Raw genomic sequence first — 14,632 nt, forward strand, 5'->3', positions numbered from 1 at the left:
GAATTGTGGGCTTTGGAGGTTCCAGGCTGAGGACAGATGAATGTTGATACAAAGTATCAGTAGTCAGCCAGCTCAGCAAAATAGTCAGACAGATCAGCAGGAGAGCAGGGGGCTAGGATTAGGGAACTGTTCCAAACCATTAGAAATCATGAAAAGTCTGCATATTTTTTAATTGATGTATATTGCAAAGTTGCTTGAAATTATGTTTACTTTTCAAAAAGCTTAAGTTATGTTTGTGTGGAGTTTCCCTTTAAATAAACCCAATAGGCTGGGTTTAATTATATCTTAGGTAGGATCAAGTACAATTTTTTATTATTACAGAGAAAAAGAAAATCATTTTTAAAAAATTGGATTATTTGGATAAAATGGAGTCTATGGGAGATGGCTTTTCTGTAATTCGGAGGTTTCTGGATAACAGGGTTCCGGATAACTGATCCCATACATGTATTTACAATGTAGAGTCTCCCCTAAAAAAGTGACAAGCCATAGATGGGTTGCCAAGGGTAGCCCCCCTCTGGTACATTTCTCTGCAGCACTTGGCATGTGGCTCATATCTTAAAAAGGCAGCATATTAATATAAAAACAAGAAGAAACTGAATTGCAAATGGGATCATAAGAACATATAGTGTAAATGTAATTGCTTTTTTGGGGGGTACTTCCCATTTAAAAATGAATGTGTCTGTTCACTCAAGCAACTTAAAATTCAAATGGAGTTCATATTCTACACAAGCTCAGATTGATTTCAAATAAATTGGACCGCTGTTGCCGTTCCCTCCAGCCCTTTGGCATTTTATCAAAACCATACCCACAAACCACTTTATTGCGGTGATTTGTCATTACGAAGGGTTCCCAACCAAGTCAGACAGTGAAAGGCATATAGAGATATGTTTGCATAAAAATTACATTTTGTAAGAAAGAAGGACTGGTTTACTCATTGGATCACTGGGTTCTCGCTTAGGGAATCCTAGATTTCAAAAACAGGTTATAATTCTTGAGCCAATTAGATTGTAAACTCTGCTGAGAGAGAATTACGATGCCTATATTAGCTATTTCTATACTTAGTAGAACTATGAAGGATTCATAATTATTATATACATTTAATTTCTGCATTTAATCTGAAAAAATAGACAGAATTCCATAGGACACACACGCAGGCTGTGTAACCCAAGCAAATTCAATACATTTATATGTGTACATAAGCCTGCTCTTTCCATCTACTGGCCTTCTACTTTCCATTCCACCGGACAAGACAGTTATACAGAAGCACAGCCTGGGAGGAATATAGAGGTGCATTATACTCTGCATTCCGCCAGAAAGGTTAAGCTGCTTTCTGCATTCCATTATGCTGTAATAAGTCCGATATAAAGGTCCGCAGTTGCAGCTGCTCCAACAATGCACTGGTAATTATCATTATGTTTAAATACAATATGCTGGAGAATGCTGGGATTTGTAGTCCAGTAACATTTACATGCTATGGATCTGATATTGCTTCAGTTTGTGAAGTTTGTGAAGTTCTTAACCTGTCTAGGTAAATACACTGTATACTTGAGTATTACAAAATCCATACCTGTTATCCAGAATGATCAGGACCTGGGGTTTTACGGATAAGGGTCTTTCCATAATATATATTTTGAAGTATCGATTAAAATGAAGTCTATAGGAGATGACCTCTCTGGATAACGGATATATATATATATATATATATTCTCAGCATTTGGTTTCCTTTAAAATAATATAAAGAGTCTTACATGTACCTAGCAACACAGAAAATATTTTTCATATTTTATAAGATGCAATTTGTAGCTGTATAATCACTATTGATGAGAGCTGATAAAAAAGGTGATACATCTTCTTCGTCCTCCCAGTCTATTTTTTATTTATTTACTGTTATTTATATAGCACACACACATTTATTTAGCACTTTACTAAGATTATACATCACTCACATCAGTCCCAACTACACTGAAGCTGACGTTTCTCTATCATTCAGTGAGACTATTCCAAAAATGTGATTGGTCCTGCACTGCCCTCCAGTTGCCTTGATCTGCATCGCCTCTTGTATGTTGCTATGACAACAGGGACAACACGAACAGACAGGATAGTTTGATGAGGACATCCCATTATTTGCATTGTTCTTTCCATACCTCTCACTACTATAAATACACTGTCTCAAGGTTAGGTTTATTTTTATTTCCTTTTTTAAAGTCCCACTTATCAAAGAAAAAGATTTTATGCTTATGCTGGGTTGTTATTGACATCCATATGTTAATTGTTATGTCTTATCTGGTGCTTTCAATACATTTAATCCCAGATTAAAAAAAATTTTTTTGTCCCCTATGAAAAAGGCTTCAGCAATCAAGGCAGTCCATGGGTTAAATGACTTATAAACGGTAGGGGGCGGGGAATTATGTTTTGTCCTTATTTAATAAAAAAACAACTTGGAAATCACATAATATTCCCCCTTCAATTCCAAGCAACCTTTCAATTGGTCTATAATATTTTTATAGTTTTATAATTATTTGCCTTTTTTTCTGACTCTTTCCATCTTTCAAATAGGGGACACTGACCCCATCTAAAAAAAAACAAATGCTCTGTAAAGCTATTGTATTTGCTACTTTGTATTACTCATCTTCCAATGCAGGTCCTTAGAAGCTAGGCTGCTAGGGTAATGTGGACCCTAGCAACCAGATTGCTAAAATTACAAACTGCTGAATAAAAAGCTAAATAAGGCAAAAATCACAAATAATAAAAATGAAAACCAATTGTCAATTGTCTCAGAATATCCCTCTCTACATCATAATAAAAGTTAACTCAAAAGTGAACAACCCATTTAAGACCCCCCTAGAACTACAGTATATGGCCACTGTGACTTTGCACTAATGGTAGTTACAACCCATGGTAGAGGGCTGCTCCAATCAGAAGCCTCTTTTCATAGGTTCATCATGGCTGAAAGGTGCTGATTCTGCTTATAAGGTACATCTGGGAGTTGTGTGGGTCAGTTAGATGATCTGTCAGCTCAAAAAGACTTTTATCCTAAGGCCAACTAACCAACTGTTTAGCATCCCCATCCCTCCAGAGGCTTGCACCAGAAGACCATGTGCAAAAAGAGTACAGCCTGAGTAACCCCTTTCCTGGCACAGATTTTCTAACTTGTAATAGATTTCTGCCAATTTTAGGCCAGATATTGGCCAGTTTGGCCCCTACACAGTCCAATTAGCTGCTCTGGAGAGTCCAAGTTGGCAGCTTTTAGTGGGCTGTGTATGAGCAGCTGTACTTATATGTACCTCAAACAACTATTTTGAAAAGTGCCACAAATACTTGTTACGTCCCTTATTTTTCCACAATATTTATCTCAGCTGCAGCAGCCATGTTTTAAATCCTTCCTTAAACAGCATTTGTAACTATAACTTCTCTTGACATCCACAGACAAACGGGCACGCCATCCGTTCTCCATTGTTAAAATAGGAGAAGTGCTTAAAGGAACACTAGTCCCCATAGCTTAATAGAAGAACAAGCATAAACAATGTGTGTGTCTCCCAGAACACTGATCGATTGTAGTTTTTTAAATTATGCCATTGGTATAGATAGCAGAAGCAAAATAAATGTAATACAGTCAGCTGAAGTGGTGGATCAAGCGAAGTTAGTTTTTTGAAGAACCTCTTTCTACCCATGTGTGACGCACATACCTTAAAAAGGTTTAAAGAACCAATAAATAAAAACAGTAGTTATCCAGTGTGATAACAGAAAAAGGAGCTGCTAGCCTTGTTATATGTAGAGATTAGACTGAGGTTCAGTTCCTAGGCCAGGACTGGACACAAATACAACTCTTGACATCAGGTCCAGACTGAGAATTAAAATAGGCCCTGGCATTTCAGGTACACAGAGGCCTAATCAGCCCACAGAGAGGCCCAAACAGCCCCCACCAGCCCACTAAATACTGACTTTCTATGGGACCTTATAGCAGCCCCTCTGACATTTGCCAGAACCCACAGATTGCCTGTCCGGGCCTGCTTGACATGTATTCCTGGCCTCAGATTAGATATTTTCATCAAAATGCTTTTGTACCAGCTCCTCCTAAATAGATATGTCTCTGCTGCTAATGCCTACTGAATCTGCTTTAAATAGATGGCAGCAGCAGCTCGCAAGTTACCAGGGGCCAATGGCGTAACACAGGGACAGGGTTGGCCATGGAAAAGGGGTCCCAGACTTTGGGGTCCACTTCCCCAGCAGCATGCCTGCCTTTGAGCGGGGACTCCAGGGTGGGAGAATACGGGCAGTATATGAATTGACAAGCAGGTGAGGGCTGGAGGTGGGAAGGGGGTAGGCGGGGACAGGTGATAGGTGGGTAGTAGGCAGGCAGGGGGCAGATAGACATTGCCATTCACAGGGGAGCCCTGCTCACACCAGGTACACCACTAGCACAGATGGCAATAAGTTGCTTCTGGTAAATTCAAGAGACGATTTTTAAATCACCCCCCCCCCCTCACTCGACCTGCTCCAACACAAGAAAACTGGACAAGGGAGGATCTCAGGCTGGCCCTGCCAAAATGACTTCCACAATCCAATTCCTTTGGTACAGGTTTTGACTCATCTTGACTCATCTTGCCAAGGCAATCCTTGTGAGTAATTCAGCATAGCTGACTGTGGGGAGGGGGTAGAATTGTTCCTGCTGCCAGATGTTAAGATCATGTATGTGAGCAAGTACCTTTCATAATGGCATCAAATGCACACTCCATTTAAGCATTTTGCACTTGTGCTTATAAATGAGGCTTATGGTCTCACACTCAGTCTGCTTCCTGGTTACTGACCATACCAGTTAAATATTATTTTCAGTTTCACTTTGGAGCGAGACTAACTAGAAAAGCAAATCATTCTAAACTTGTAAAAACTTATTAAAAGTGAAGAACAACTGCAAAACCGCTTCTGTGGTACCGAGGGATGGAATTTTTCTAGCCTACGTGGTTGAGGGCCAGTAATGAAAGCCACTATTGACCACTCTCTGTTTTTGAACCACACCCACTTTAAACCACACGCATGCTACAACAAGAATTTTTAAGACCTTGCCCATATTAATGGTGGTAGCACCATATGTGAACATGATTAAACACCTTGGGGACCCCCTAACAAGTATTTCAAAATGCTAACAAAGCCCTACCCACCAGGGCAGGCAGAGTATGACACACACAGGGAGCATAGGGCAGGCATAGTATGGAACACACATGGAGCATAGGGCAGGCAGAGTATGGCAGACACATGGAGCATATGGCAGGCAGAGTATGGCACACACAGGGAGCATAGGGCAGGCAGAGTATGACACACACAGGAAGCATAGGGCAGGCAGAATATGGCACACACATAGAGCATAGGGCAGGCAGAGTATGGCAAAAACAGGGAACATAGGGCAGGCAGAGTATGGCACACACATGGAGCATAGGGCAGGCAGAGTATGGTACACACATGGAGCATAGGGCAGACAGAGTATGACACACACAGGGAGCATAGGGCAGGCATAGTATGGCACACACATGGAGCATAGGGCAGGCAGAGTATTGCAGACACATGGAGCATATGGCAGGCAGAGTATGGCACACACAGGGAGCATAGGGCAGGCAGAGTATGACATACACAGGAAGCATAGGGCAGGCAGAATATGGCAAAAACAGGGAACATAGGGCAGGCAGAGTATGGCACACACATGGAGCATAGGGCAGGCAGAGTATGGTACACACATGGAGCATAGGGCAGACAGAGTATGACACACACAGGGAGCATAGGGCAGACAGAGTATGGCACACACATAGAGCATAGGGCAGGCAGAGCATGGCACACACAGGGAGCATAGGGCAGGCAGAGTATGGCAAAAACAGGGAACATAGGGCAGGCAGAGTATGGCACACACATGGAGCATAGGGCAGGCAGAGTATGGTACACACATGGAGCATAGGGCAGACAGAGTATGACACACACAGGGAGCATAGGGCAGACAGAGTATGGCACACACATAGAGCATAGGGCAGGCAGAGCATGGCACACACAGGGAGCATAGGGCAGGCAGAGTATGGCACACACATGGAACATAGGGAAGGCAGAGTATGGTACACACATGGAGCATAGGGCAGACAGAGTATGACACACAGGGAGCATAGGGCAGGCAGAGTATGGCAGACACATGGAGCATATGGCAGGCAGAGTATGGCACACACATGGAGCATAGGGCAGGCAGAGTATGACACACACAGGAAGCATAGGGCAGGCAGAATATGGCACACACATAGAGCATAGGGCAGGCAGAGTATGGCAAAAACAGGGAACATAGGGCAGGCAGAGTATGGCACACACATGGAGCATAGGGCAGGCAGAGTATGGTACACACATGGAGCATAGGGCAGACAGAGTATGACACACACAGGGAGCATAGGGCAGGCATAGTATGGCACACACATGGAGCATAGGGCAGGCAGAGTATTGCAGACACATGGAGCATATGGCAGGCAGAGTATGGCACACACAGGGAGCATAGGGCAGGCAGAGTATGACACACACAGGAAGCATAGGGCAGGCAGAATATGGCACACACATAGAGCATAGGGCAGGCAGAGTATGGCAAAAACAGGGAACATAGGGCAGGCAGAGTATGGCACACACATGGAGCATAGGGCAGGCAGAGTATGGTACACACATGGAGCATAGGGCAGACAGAGTATGACACACACAGGGAGCATAGGGCAGACAGAGTATGGCACACACATAGAGCATAGGGCAGGCAGAGCATGGCACACACAGGGAGCATAGGGCAGGCAGAGTATGGCACACACATGGAACATAGGGAAGGCAGAGTATGGTACACACATGGAGCATAGGGCAGACAGAGTATGACACACACAGGGAGCATAGGGCAGGCAGAGTATGGCACACACATGGAGCATAGAGCAGACAGAGTATGGCACACACATGGAGCGTATGGCAGGCAGAGTATGGAACACACATGGAGCATAGGGCAGGCCGAGTATGACACACACAGGGAGCATAGGGCAGGCAGAGTACGGCACACACATGGAGCAAAGGGCAGGCAGAGTATGGCACACACAGGGAGCATAGGGCAGACAGAGTATGGCACAAAGGGAGTATATAGAATGCAGAATACAGCAGCAGACAAGGAAACCTATCAGGACCACTCTAAGATGAACAGTTCATACTGTGCTACATACAGTGAGACAATGCTGGTGCCCTTCCAGCAGTTTGTATGGGGTGTGAATGAGTGAACAATGTGGGCACTTTCAGTCTGGGTCCAAGGTGTGAACTGGTTTTAGGAGTGTGAACAATAGAGGTATCACAGGTGTGAACAATGCAAGGGTTTACAGTCTGAATTTAAGGTGAAAACAATGCAGTGGTCAGATAATCTCAGTACTGATACCTTTTAAAGTTTATACAAGGTACATTACCAAGGGTAATGGTGCATGGTACATTTTGTCACCCCCTCACTTACTCTAATCCACCATGGGCAACAAAACATCCGAAAAGAGTAAGACTATTTAAAATGGTCAGTTTGAACTGCCACCAGTATATCATTTGAACTGCAGGTAACCTCTTGGAATTGTCTTCTGCTGCTTTCACATAGTTTTTTTCTTGTTCCAAAGTCAGCCTCTCTCTCGTGCCTCTCCTGTGTCAAAATTAGAAAGAGTTCCAGTTAACACAAAGGACATATCTCACATTAGGGCAATGCATAAAAGTGCCCCTGCCATGGCCACCACTATTTGGGGTGCCCCGCTCAGAAGCAGTTGATTGCAGTTGATAGAAACGCCACTTTGCCCCACAAATTTATTGCCTTTGTGTTTCTCAGGGAACTACAAAAAAAACACCTAAAATGCATTAACACTTGCAATGTAAAATCGAAGTTTGCTTGTTGCTGAGTTATGAAAAATAGAGGAAAATGGCTATTTTCCCCACTTATTATAATATTACCCTTTAAAAGAAGAATACAGTACACAAAGAGGAAGTTATATAATGATAACAATATATATATAGCGTTAAATATTGTTTCCAGTTCTATATGTAATAGTTTGATATAGCTGCTATTCTGCATTATTTTATCATACATAAGGTACAACAGCTCTGCAGTGAGTGGCATATTAAACTATACTTGAATCCTCCCCCAGCTCTGTGAGGAAGTAACTGCAGAGAATTTATGGAATGAGATGTCTTTCATTGATCTTTGATGCATTGAATTTGTGTGTGTGTAGCAAGTCAGAAGGATTTTCCAGCCCTTTCACGCTTTCAGTCAGCACCAATACCTACCATCACAATGTAATAGCCGTGTAATCTTTTCAGGACCTGTGCTCAGTCTTGCCATAAATCTGCGGCTGTGTCCATGGGATCCCCAGAGCCTGATTCCCAGTAAAGAGATGCTTGCCGGCAATACCAACATAATGGTGTAATTATATAAAGAAGAAATAAAACCCTTTCAGATTCAGCAGGGGGTTAACTAGTAACATGGGTAGTGGTTGCACCCATCCAGTAATCCATGGCAACCAATCAGCAGTTGGTAGTTACCATTCTAATGCACGACAGCCTTTGCGAGTTCCAGGAATATGGCAAACGTTCTTGTCCATATGTCACTCTCTAGTTTTCTAATTAGTACCCCTTTATATATATATCGGACTGTGTGCATTATGCAAATTATATGAAAAGGCACTTCCAGCCAACACACAGCTGATGTTCATGTGACATCCGTGAACATTCTCAGTTGTGCTTGGTTTGGTCTGTTGCTGTTGGAAAGTGTGAATTCAACACACAGTAATATACAGGGTTCCAGCTTGTAATGTATTGACACAGTTTCAGGAACAAGAAGGTGACATGACCATTTACTATTTGGGGATCAGCTGCAAACAACATGTTTTTTGCCCACAATGCACCTTGCTCTCCTGTATTTGTTGCTGTGAGGAGCAATAGAAGCATCTGACTGAATAGCAGGCAAAGGGACAGGACATGCACCACCCATGTAAGGGCCAGTACATCGGTGAACCCCCAACCAGTGACTCACGAGCAACAAGGTGCTCTCCAACCCCTTGGATGTTGCTCCCAGTGCCCCCAAAGCAGGTGCTTCTTTTTGAATTCCTGGTTTGGAAGCAAGTTCTATTTGTATAAAACCCAGTGTACTGCAAGCAGAGCCTCCTGTAGGCTGCCAGTCCACATAGGGGCTGCCAAATAGCCAATCACAGGGACTTTTTTCATGCTTGTGTTAGGAACCCCCTGGTCTACAGGCATCTATATGAACATTCCATACTAATGCACCATTTGTTGCAGCAAGATGAGCTGGCTTTAGATGAAAGGTGCAAAGATAAATCTGTACCCACTGCCTGCCTTGCATCAATTGTGCTATCAAAGACCCAATCAGCATAGGGCTGTTCAGTAAAGGTACCATGTGCAAGCAATGTTAATAATACACTAATGGGTGCAATTAATAAATAAGCCCCAACTTCTTTATAATGGTACATGGTAATGTCCCAATGTAGCAGAGCATTTCTTTGCAAACTGCAAGGCTGGGGGCCTTGGAGCAGTAGCAGAGGGTGATTAGCCTGAAGGCCAGCTAGTGTGAGATTTTGGATGAATATTTATTTGCTGTCCTAGATATTAATGCAAGAATGGCTAATACACCAGTGCTTTCCCATATCTGTAACCTAATGGGGGCCTGAGCAGTGGTTAGAGCTAAAAAGGGAACAAACACTGCAGTAGAGTGATGTTTCAGTGACGTTAACCTGCAAGTTATGACTGGTTAGGCCATGGCTCAGCAGGAGGTGATTTCTCACACCAAGTAGAGCATTAATCAAAGCACATTTTCTTTGATAGCATGTAAGTGTCACCCAGAAAGGAAGACTTTCTTCTGTTTTGTATAATCATTGGCACTCAATGACTGGTGCATGTCTTTATCTTGTAATTTATAAACCACAAACAGCCATCTTGTCCTGGATTTGATCCCTGTTGCTATTCAGTGTAACAGTAGGTTGAGCTTTATTGGGTTATTCAGTCTGCTGTCCTCAAGTTGTTAAGGAATTGTGACCCCCTCCCAGCATCCCTTGACAGGCAAGAGGCAAGAGTAGGTGATAAAGAGCTGGAAGATGATACGTTGGCTGCCCATGAATTATATACTTATACTACACAGGGCACAACCTTACAACCCACCCAAGGTTGTTGTATTAGTGATAGTACAGGCAGACATGTAAAATGCTCTATTGGGCACAATATCTTATCCTTCCCCTATAGCCTTGGAAATTAAGAAATGCTATCTGTCCTTATAACCAGGGGGCTGCCTAACATACATTTACATAATCCTGGGACCTCCTTGTCACTGTTGAAATAAATGTCTGGAAACCCTGCGCTTGAGCAGGAAAATCTTTCAAAGGGAAATAATTATATAAATATACCAAGGCCTCTTTAGTTTCTAGAACATTTTCAGACCTCTACTCTGAACATTTGGCCAAGGCTCCCTAAAACAGTTACGGAAAAAGCTGATGTATCGGTAATTGTTCTAAAATGGCCAAGAAGGCAGTTTATTGGTCCATGCATGGGCTCTTCCAATGGCCTGATCGACTGATATCTATTATCAGGCCAAAAATTATTCAGGCAAAAATTATTCAGACTGGGGGGAAGCTACCTCATGGCCCCCCACACCCCTGGGCCCCTGCCGCAGCTACAAAGCCCCACTCTGGGACCCTTCTCAAATTGCAATCCCCCTCAGGCCCCCCGTGCATACCTTTTTCTTCTTGCGGCCATGGCAGGGGAGGTCAGAAGCTGTGGTGCAGGGAGCAGGTCTGGGCTGGCGGGGCCCATGAAGGCCGGGGCCCATCAGGTTTTTTCCCAGTGTCCCAACGACCCAGTCCGACCTTGATCGGGGTCTGATCATTGGCCCAAGGACTAAACAATTGGATTATTCTGTACTGGTGGCCTAATCAGGTAAAGATCCACTCAAGCAATACAGTGTATGCCTATCTTAACTGACCTTGGGTTTCCCTGAGTAGCTAGAAGGACAGATAGGAATTTACATCAAACCTTACCCATCTGAGCCCCACAGTTTAGGAACCAATGTTGTAGGGTGATGACACTTAGGGGCATGTAGATCACTACTGATCAGTTATGTCAAACATAGCTCTTGCTCTCGCTAACATCAGTTTTCCACTCTCTTCCCATTCACACGGAGGAGTGACAGGTGAGTCTTGCTCCAAAATGCTTATCATTCCATGTCTGGTTGTACATTTAGTAGTAGAGACAGACATAAATGCTTTTTCCACCACGAGCCCCGATGTGTCATTTCTCCTATTCATTTTTCATTGCATTATGCAAACACTGCCTGGTTGCTTCTCCAAATAAATTTAATCTGATAGACAGGCATGGGTATCCTCTCCCAGCAACTGTTAATAGCCTCTCTGGGAGCTATAATTCAACAACATCTGGAGGGTTTCAGCTTGCCCATCACTGAAATAAAAACTGCAGGGGGATCATTAGTGAGGGGCTGGACTTGACAGATGTATTATCCAACTTTAGTCATGGAGTTACCCTACACCAAATCAGCATTTTTGCTATTTTCCTGGGAAATTAGCTAAAGTGGCTTAGCCAGGTGTTAACTTTTGTAATCTTTTGAGATTCTATTATACTGTTATTGCTATGGCCTCACAATAACTGGGGATGAGGACGTATGTAACAAAAATAGCTGTTGGCTAAAATAGATCAAATACATTAATTAATTTAACATTCTGCAATCTGCCAAACGTCAATGCAACATTAGTAAAATGTCACAGTGCTAACTGTGGCACCAAGGGGTCCTGGACAAACTTTTATATTATACAAGCTGCAGCCATATGTTTAGAACAGCTATATTATCGATATCAAGTATTAAAAATCATTTTTGGTTTAAGCTTCCCTTGGAGGTCCATTCTTTGGTCATGGTTCCTCTTTAGCTCAAAAAGATAGAGGAAAACATTTGTGCATCAGTCATTCAACCATAGTTCCCTAAAATATTAAGGAAAATAAGTAAGTGTCCACCCCAACTCTTACCCTAACTGACCTTCAGGCTGGATTTTTAGGTATATCTAGGAGGAAAATTGAAATTCTTCACTAAGCCCACCCTAATTGGCATTCAAGTTGAGGCCTGTCACTCCTGGTTCGGGAAGAATGCTATCCCATGGGTGCAACCCCTTTCAAGAAAAGAGATACATCTGCATTAGACCTTTCCCTCTGCATACTACTGCTGCTCTGTGGGGCCCTACAGAGATGGGGCCCTGGAGCTGTTGGTGCTGCTTGTACTACCCTAAAGACAACTCTCTATGGCAGGAGTTTGTTAATTATATCTGAGGCAGAAGTAAAATTGTCATTATAATCAACATTGTCAATATGTGTGCTGCAGAAATAAGGAGGGTAGGGCAAATTTAGGGGAGACACACACAGAGCTATTTCTAAAGGACATTAACAGGGGGCAGGAGTTGGTTTTGCAACCTAAGCCACTTACTCCAAATGAGAAGTTACCCCTGGTGCAGTTGCAGATCTCTGCTTAGCACAGTGGAAAGGTCAGTGGATTGGAATCTGCCTGGTTCGTAGTCCTCTCGGTGCAATGCTCCGTGCTCTGCAGATACTGCATGAATTCCATCACGTTCCACCACACGTTAGAGCACACGTTTTCTGGAGTGTGACTTGGTGCTGAGGATCTGACTCTCATAATCTCTCTGATCATATGTTCTCTGTTTAATGTCAACTGCACAGTGGTTCCATTCACCTGGAATTGGGGCTCATTCACTAACACTGGTCATACTGGTTCCGTGCACTATCCCATGGCGACTGAGCAGTTAGCTTTGCTCTGTGTAATGCAGATGGAATAACGGTCCTTACACATGGATGGTTTGGGGGCACCTAAGCGGCTAAGCTGTTATTTTGCTTGGTAGCACCCATGTATCCTCAGATCTGTTTTAATACCCCTTGTGCAATAATTTTGCCTTGGTCAAATTTTCCCAGGGTTTGTAAATGAGCCTCAGTTTTCTTGACGCTAAAATTAAAAAAAAAACTCAGTATATATACACAAACACATTGTACTTATTGTGATCCACACCGTAAGTGAAATCCTCACTGCATTTGAAAGGGCACCTGCTTGTATTATTCAGTTACAGCCATCGCTGTGTCATTTAAAGGGAATCTTCAGCTCCTGTTTATGTCAGGAGCTGAATGGAAATCAATGGAAATTGTGAATGAGGTCAAGGATGAAAGGTAAAGAAACGGAGAGGAAATGGAGTAGCTTGCTGGTTGCTGTAGCTTTAAGAGCATGTACTTATTGGGTAGTGTTTGGGAATGGATTCTAAGGGGAGGAATTAAATAGAAAAAAAATCAGGGATGCCCAGTCTGCAGCCTTCCTGCTGTTTGTGAACTACAACTCCCAGTCTGACTGCTACTGGGATTGTCAGTTTTAAATAAAAGGCTGAGAGTATGTAAGCCTGCTGAGAATATCCTAATAGGAGAGCTGTAGAATAATGACTGTGCAAGGAAATCTATGGAAATAGAGAGAGAGTGTGGGTTGAAGAGAAAGAAAGCCAAATACACGATAGCAGAGGATGAGAGGAAAAATGAATTCTTAATTCACAGACAGAAAAATCAATGTGTAAAGCTAAATAGAATGAAAGTTAGAAAACCCAATAAAGTGAAAAAAGAGGAGAGGGAATAAAAGAGTAGAGGAAAGAGAGTAAGAAGGAGGAGGAAGAGAGAGAAAGAGAAGGAGGTGGGGGAAGGGTGTGAGAGAGAGAGAGAGAGAGAGAGAGAGAGACACACACACATACACATACAAAGCAAAAAGAGTCTCTTCCACCACCCAAGAGAAACCCCCCAAAGCTAATAGCCAATGTGCCGGTTACACAGAAGAAGGCAGATGTGAGTCTGCAGCTGTCATTCCGGGGTAAAAAGAACTGGAATAGGGGGGCATCAGAAGACAGGATGGAACGCCAGAATAATGCATGGACCATCGCTAGAGACGGGATGGTGAGTCCAGGTAGCTGCTTTCTCTACCTTTCTCTCTGAGAGGCAGCAGTAGCAGCAGTAGCAGCAGCAGCAGCAGCAGCACAGATGATCTGCTGGGCAAGGCTCCAGCCATTTTATGCACATTGTTGCTGGGGCTACAGAACACGAAGCTGCATCTGTGTGCAGGAGGAGGCTGCTAGACCAGGCACCTAGATCATACACCACTGTAAGGAGATGCTCTTACACACCTATGTGTCTTTCCTCTGCTGTCATCCTCCTGCTTCCAGTGCGCTGTAGGCCCTCATTGGCACGGAAAGGGTTAGCCGGGTATGTAGAGGGAACGTGTTGCCATTGTACTGACTGCTTAGCCAAAGGATGATGCTACACACAGCCGTGAAACTGACAGCTCAAGCTAAAAATAGAGCCTGCTCTATGGGGCTGCTGGCACAGCTTGGCTCTGTGTCTGGAGAGATGTACATGTTATGTAGGGTCTATGCAATGCAACAGCCTTGTGATGCTGAAGGGGGGGGTCTATGCAAACTTACAGTTTGGGGGTGATGGCTTGCTTGATTACAAATGTGTATGATGATAGTTGTAGTTTAAACTTGTTTGTGAACTACAGTTCCACGCATCTAGACAGCTT

The 14,632-nt window shown here is 43.4% G+C and overlaps 1 protein-coding gene across 5 annotated transcripts in view; it reads left to right on the forward strand.

Moving 5' to 3' along the window:
• LOC108698371 (rho guanine nucleotide exchange factor 9) overlaps window positions 1-14,632 on the forward strand; it is a 237,404-nt gene that overhangs the window by 84,960 nt on the left and 137,812 nt on the right. Inside the window, exon 1 of one of the 5 annotated variants that reach the window (XM_041572711.1) lies at window positions 13,748-14,010. The exons of 1 other annotated variant lie outside the window; for it this stretch is intronic. In XM_041572711.1, coding sequence (XP_041428645.1) covers window positions 13,966-14,010 — 45 coding nt within the window. In that variant the 5' untranslated portion in view covers window positions 13,748-13,965. 3 more of the 5 variants (XM_041572712.1, XM_041572710.1, XM_041572714.1) reach the window with 3 other exon arrangements.

The sequence above is a fragment of the Xenopus laevis genome, chromosome 8L, assembly GCF_017654675.1.
Source record: "Xenopus laevis strain J_2021 chromosome 8L, Xenopus_laevis_v10.1, whole genome shotgun sequence".
NCBI classification, from domain to species: domain Eukaryota; kingdom Metazoa; phylum Chordata; class Amphibia; order Anura; family Pipidae; genus Xenopus; species Xenopus laevis.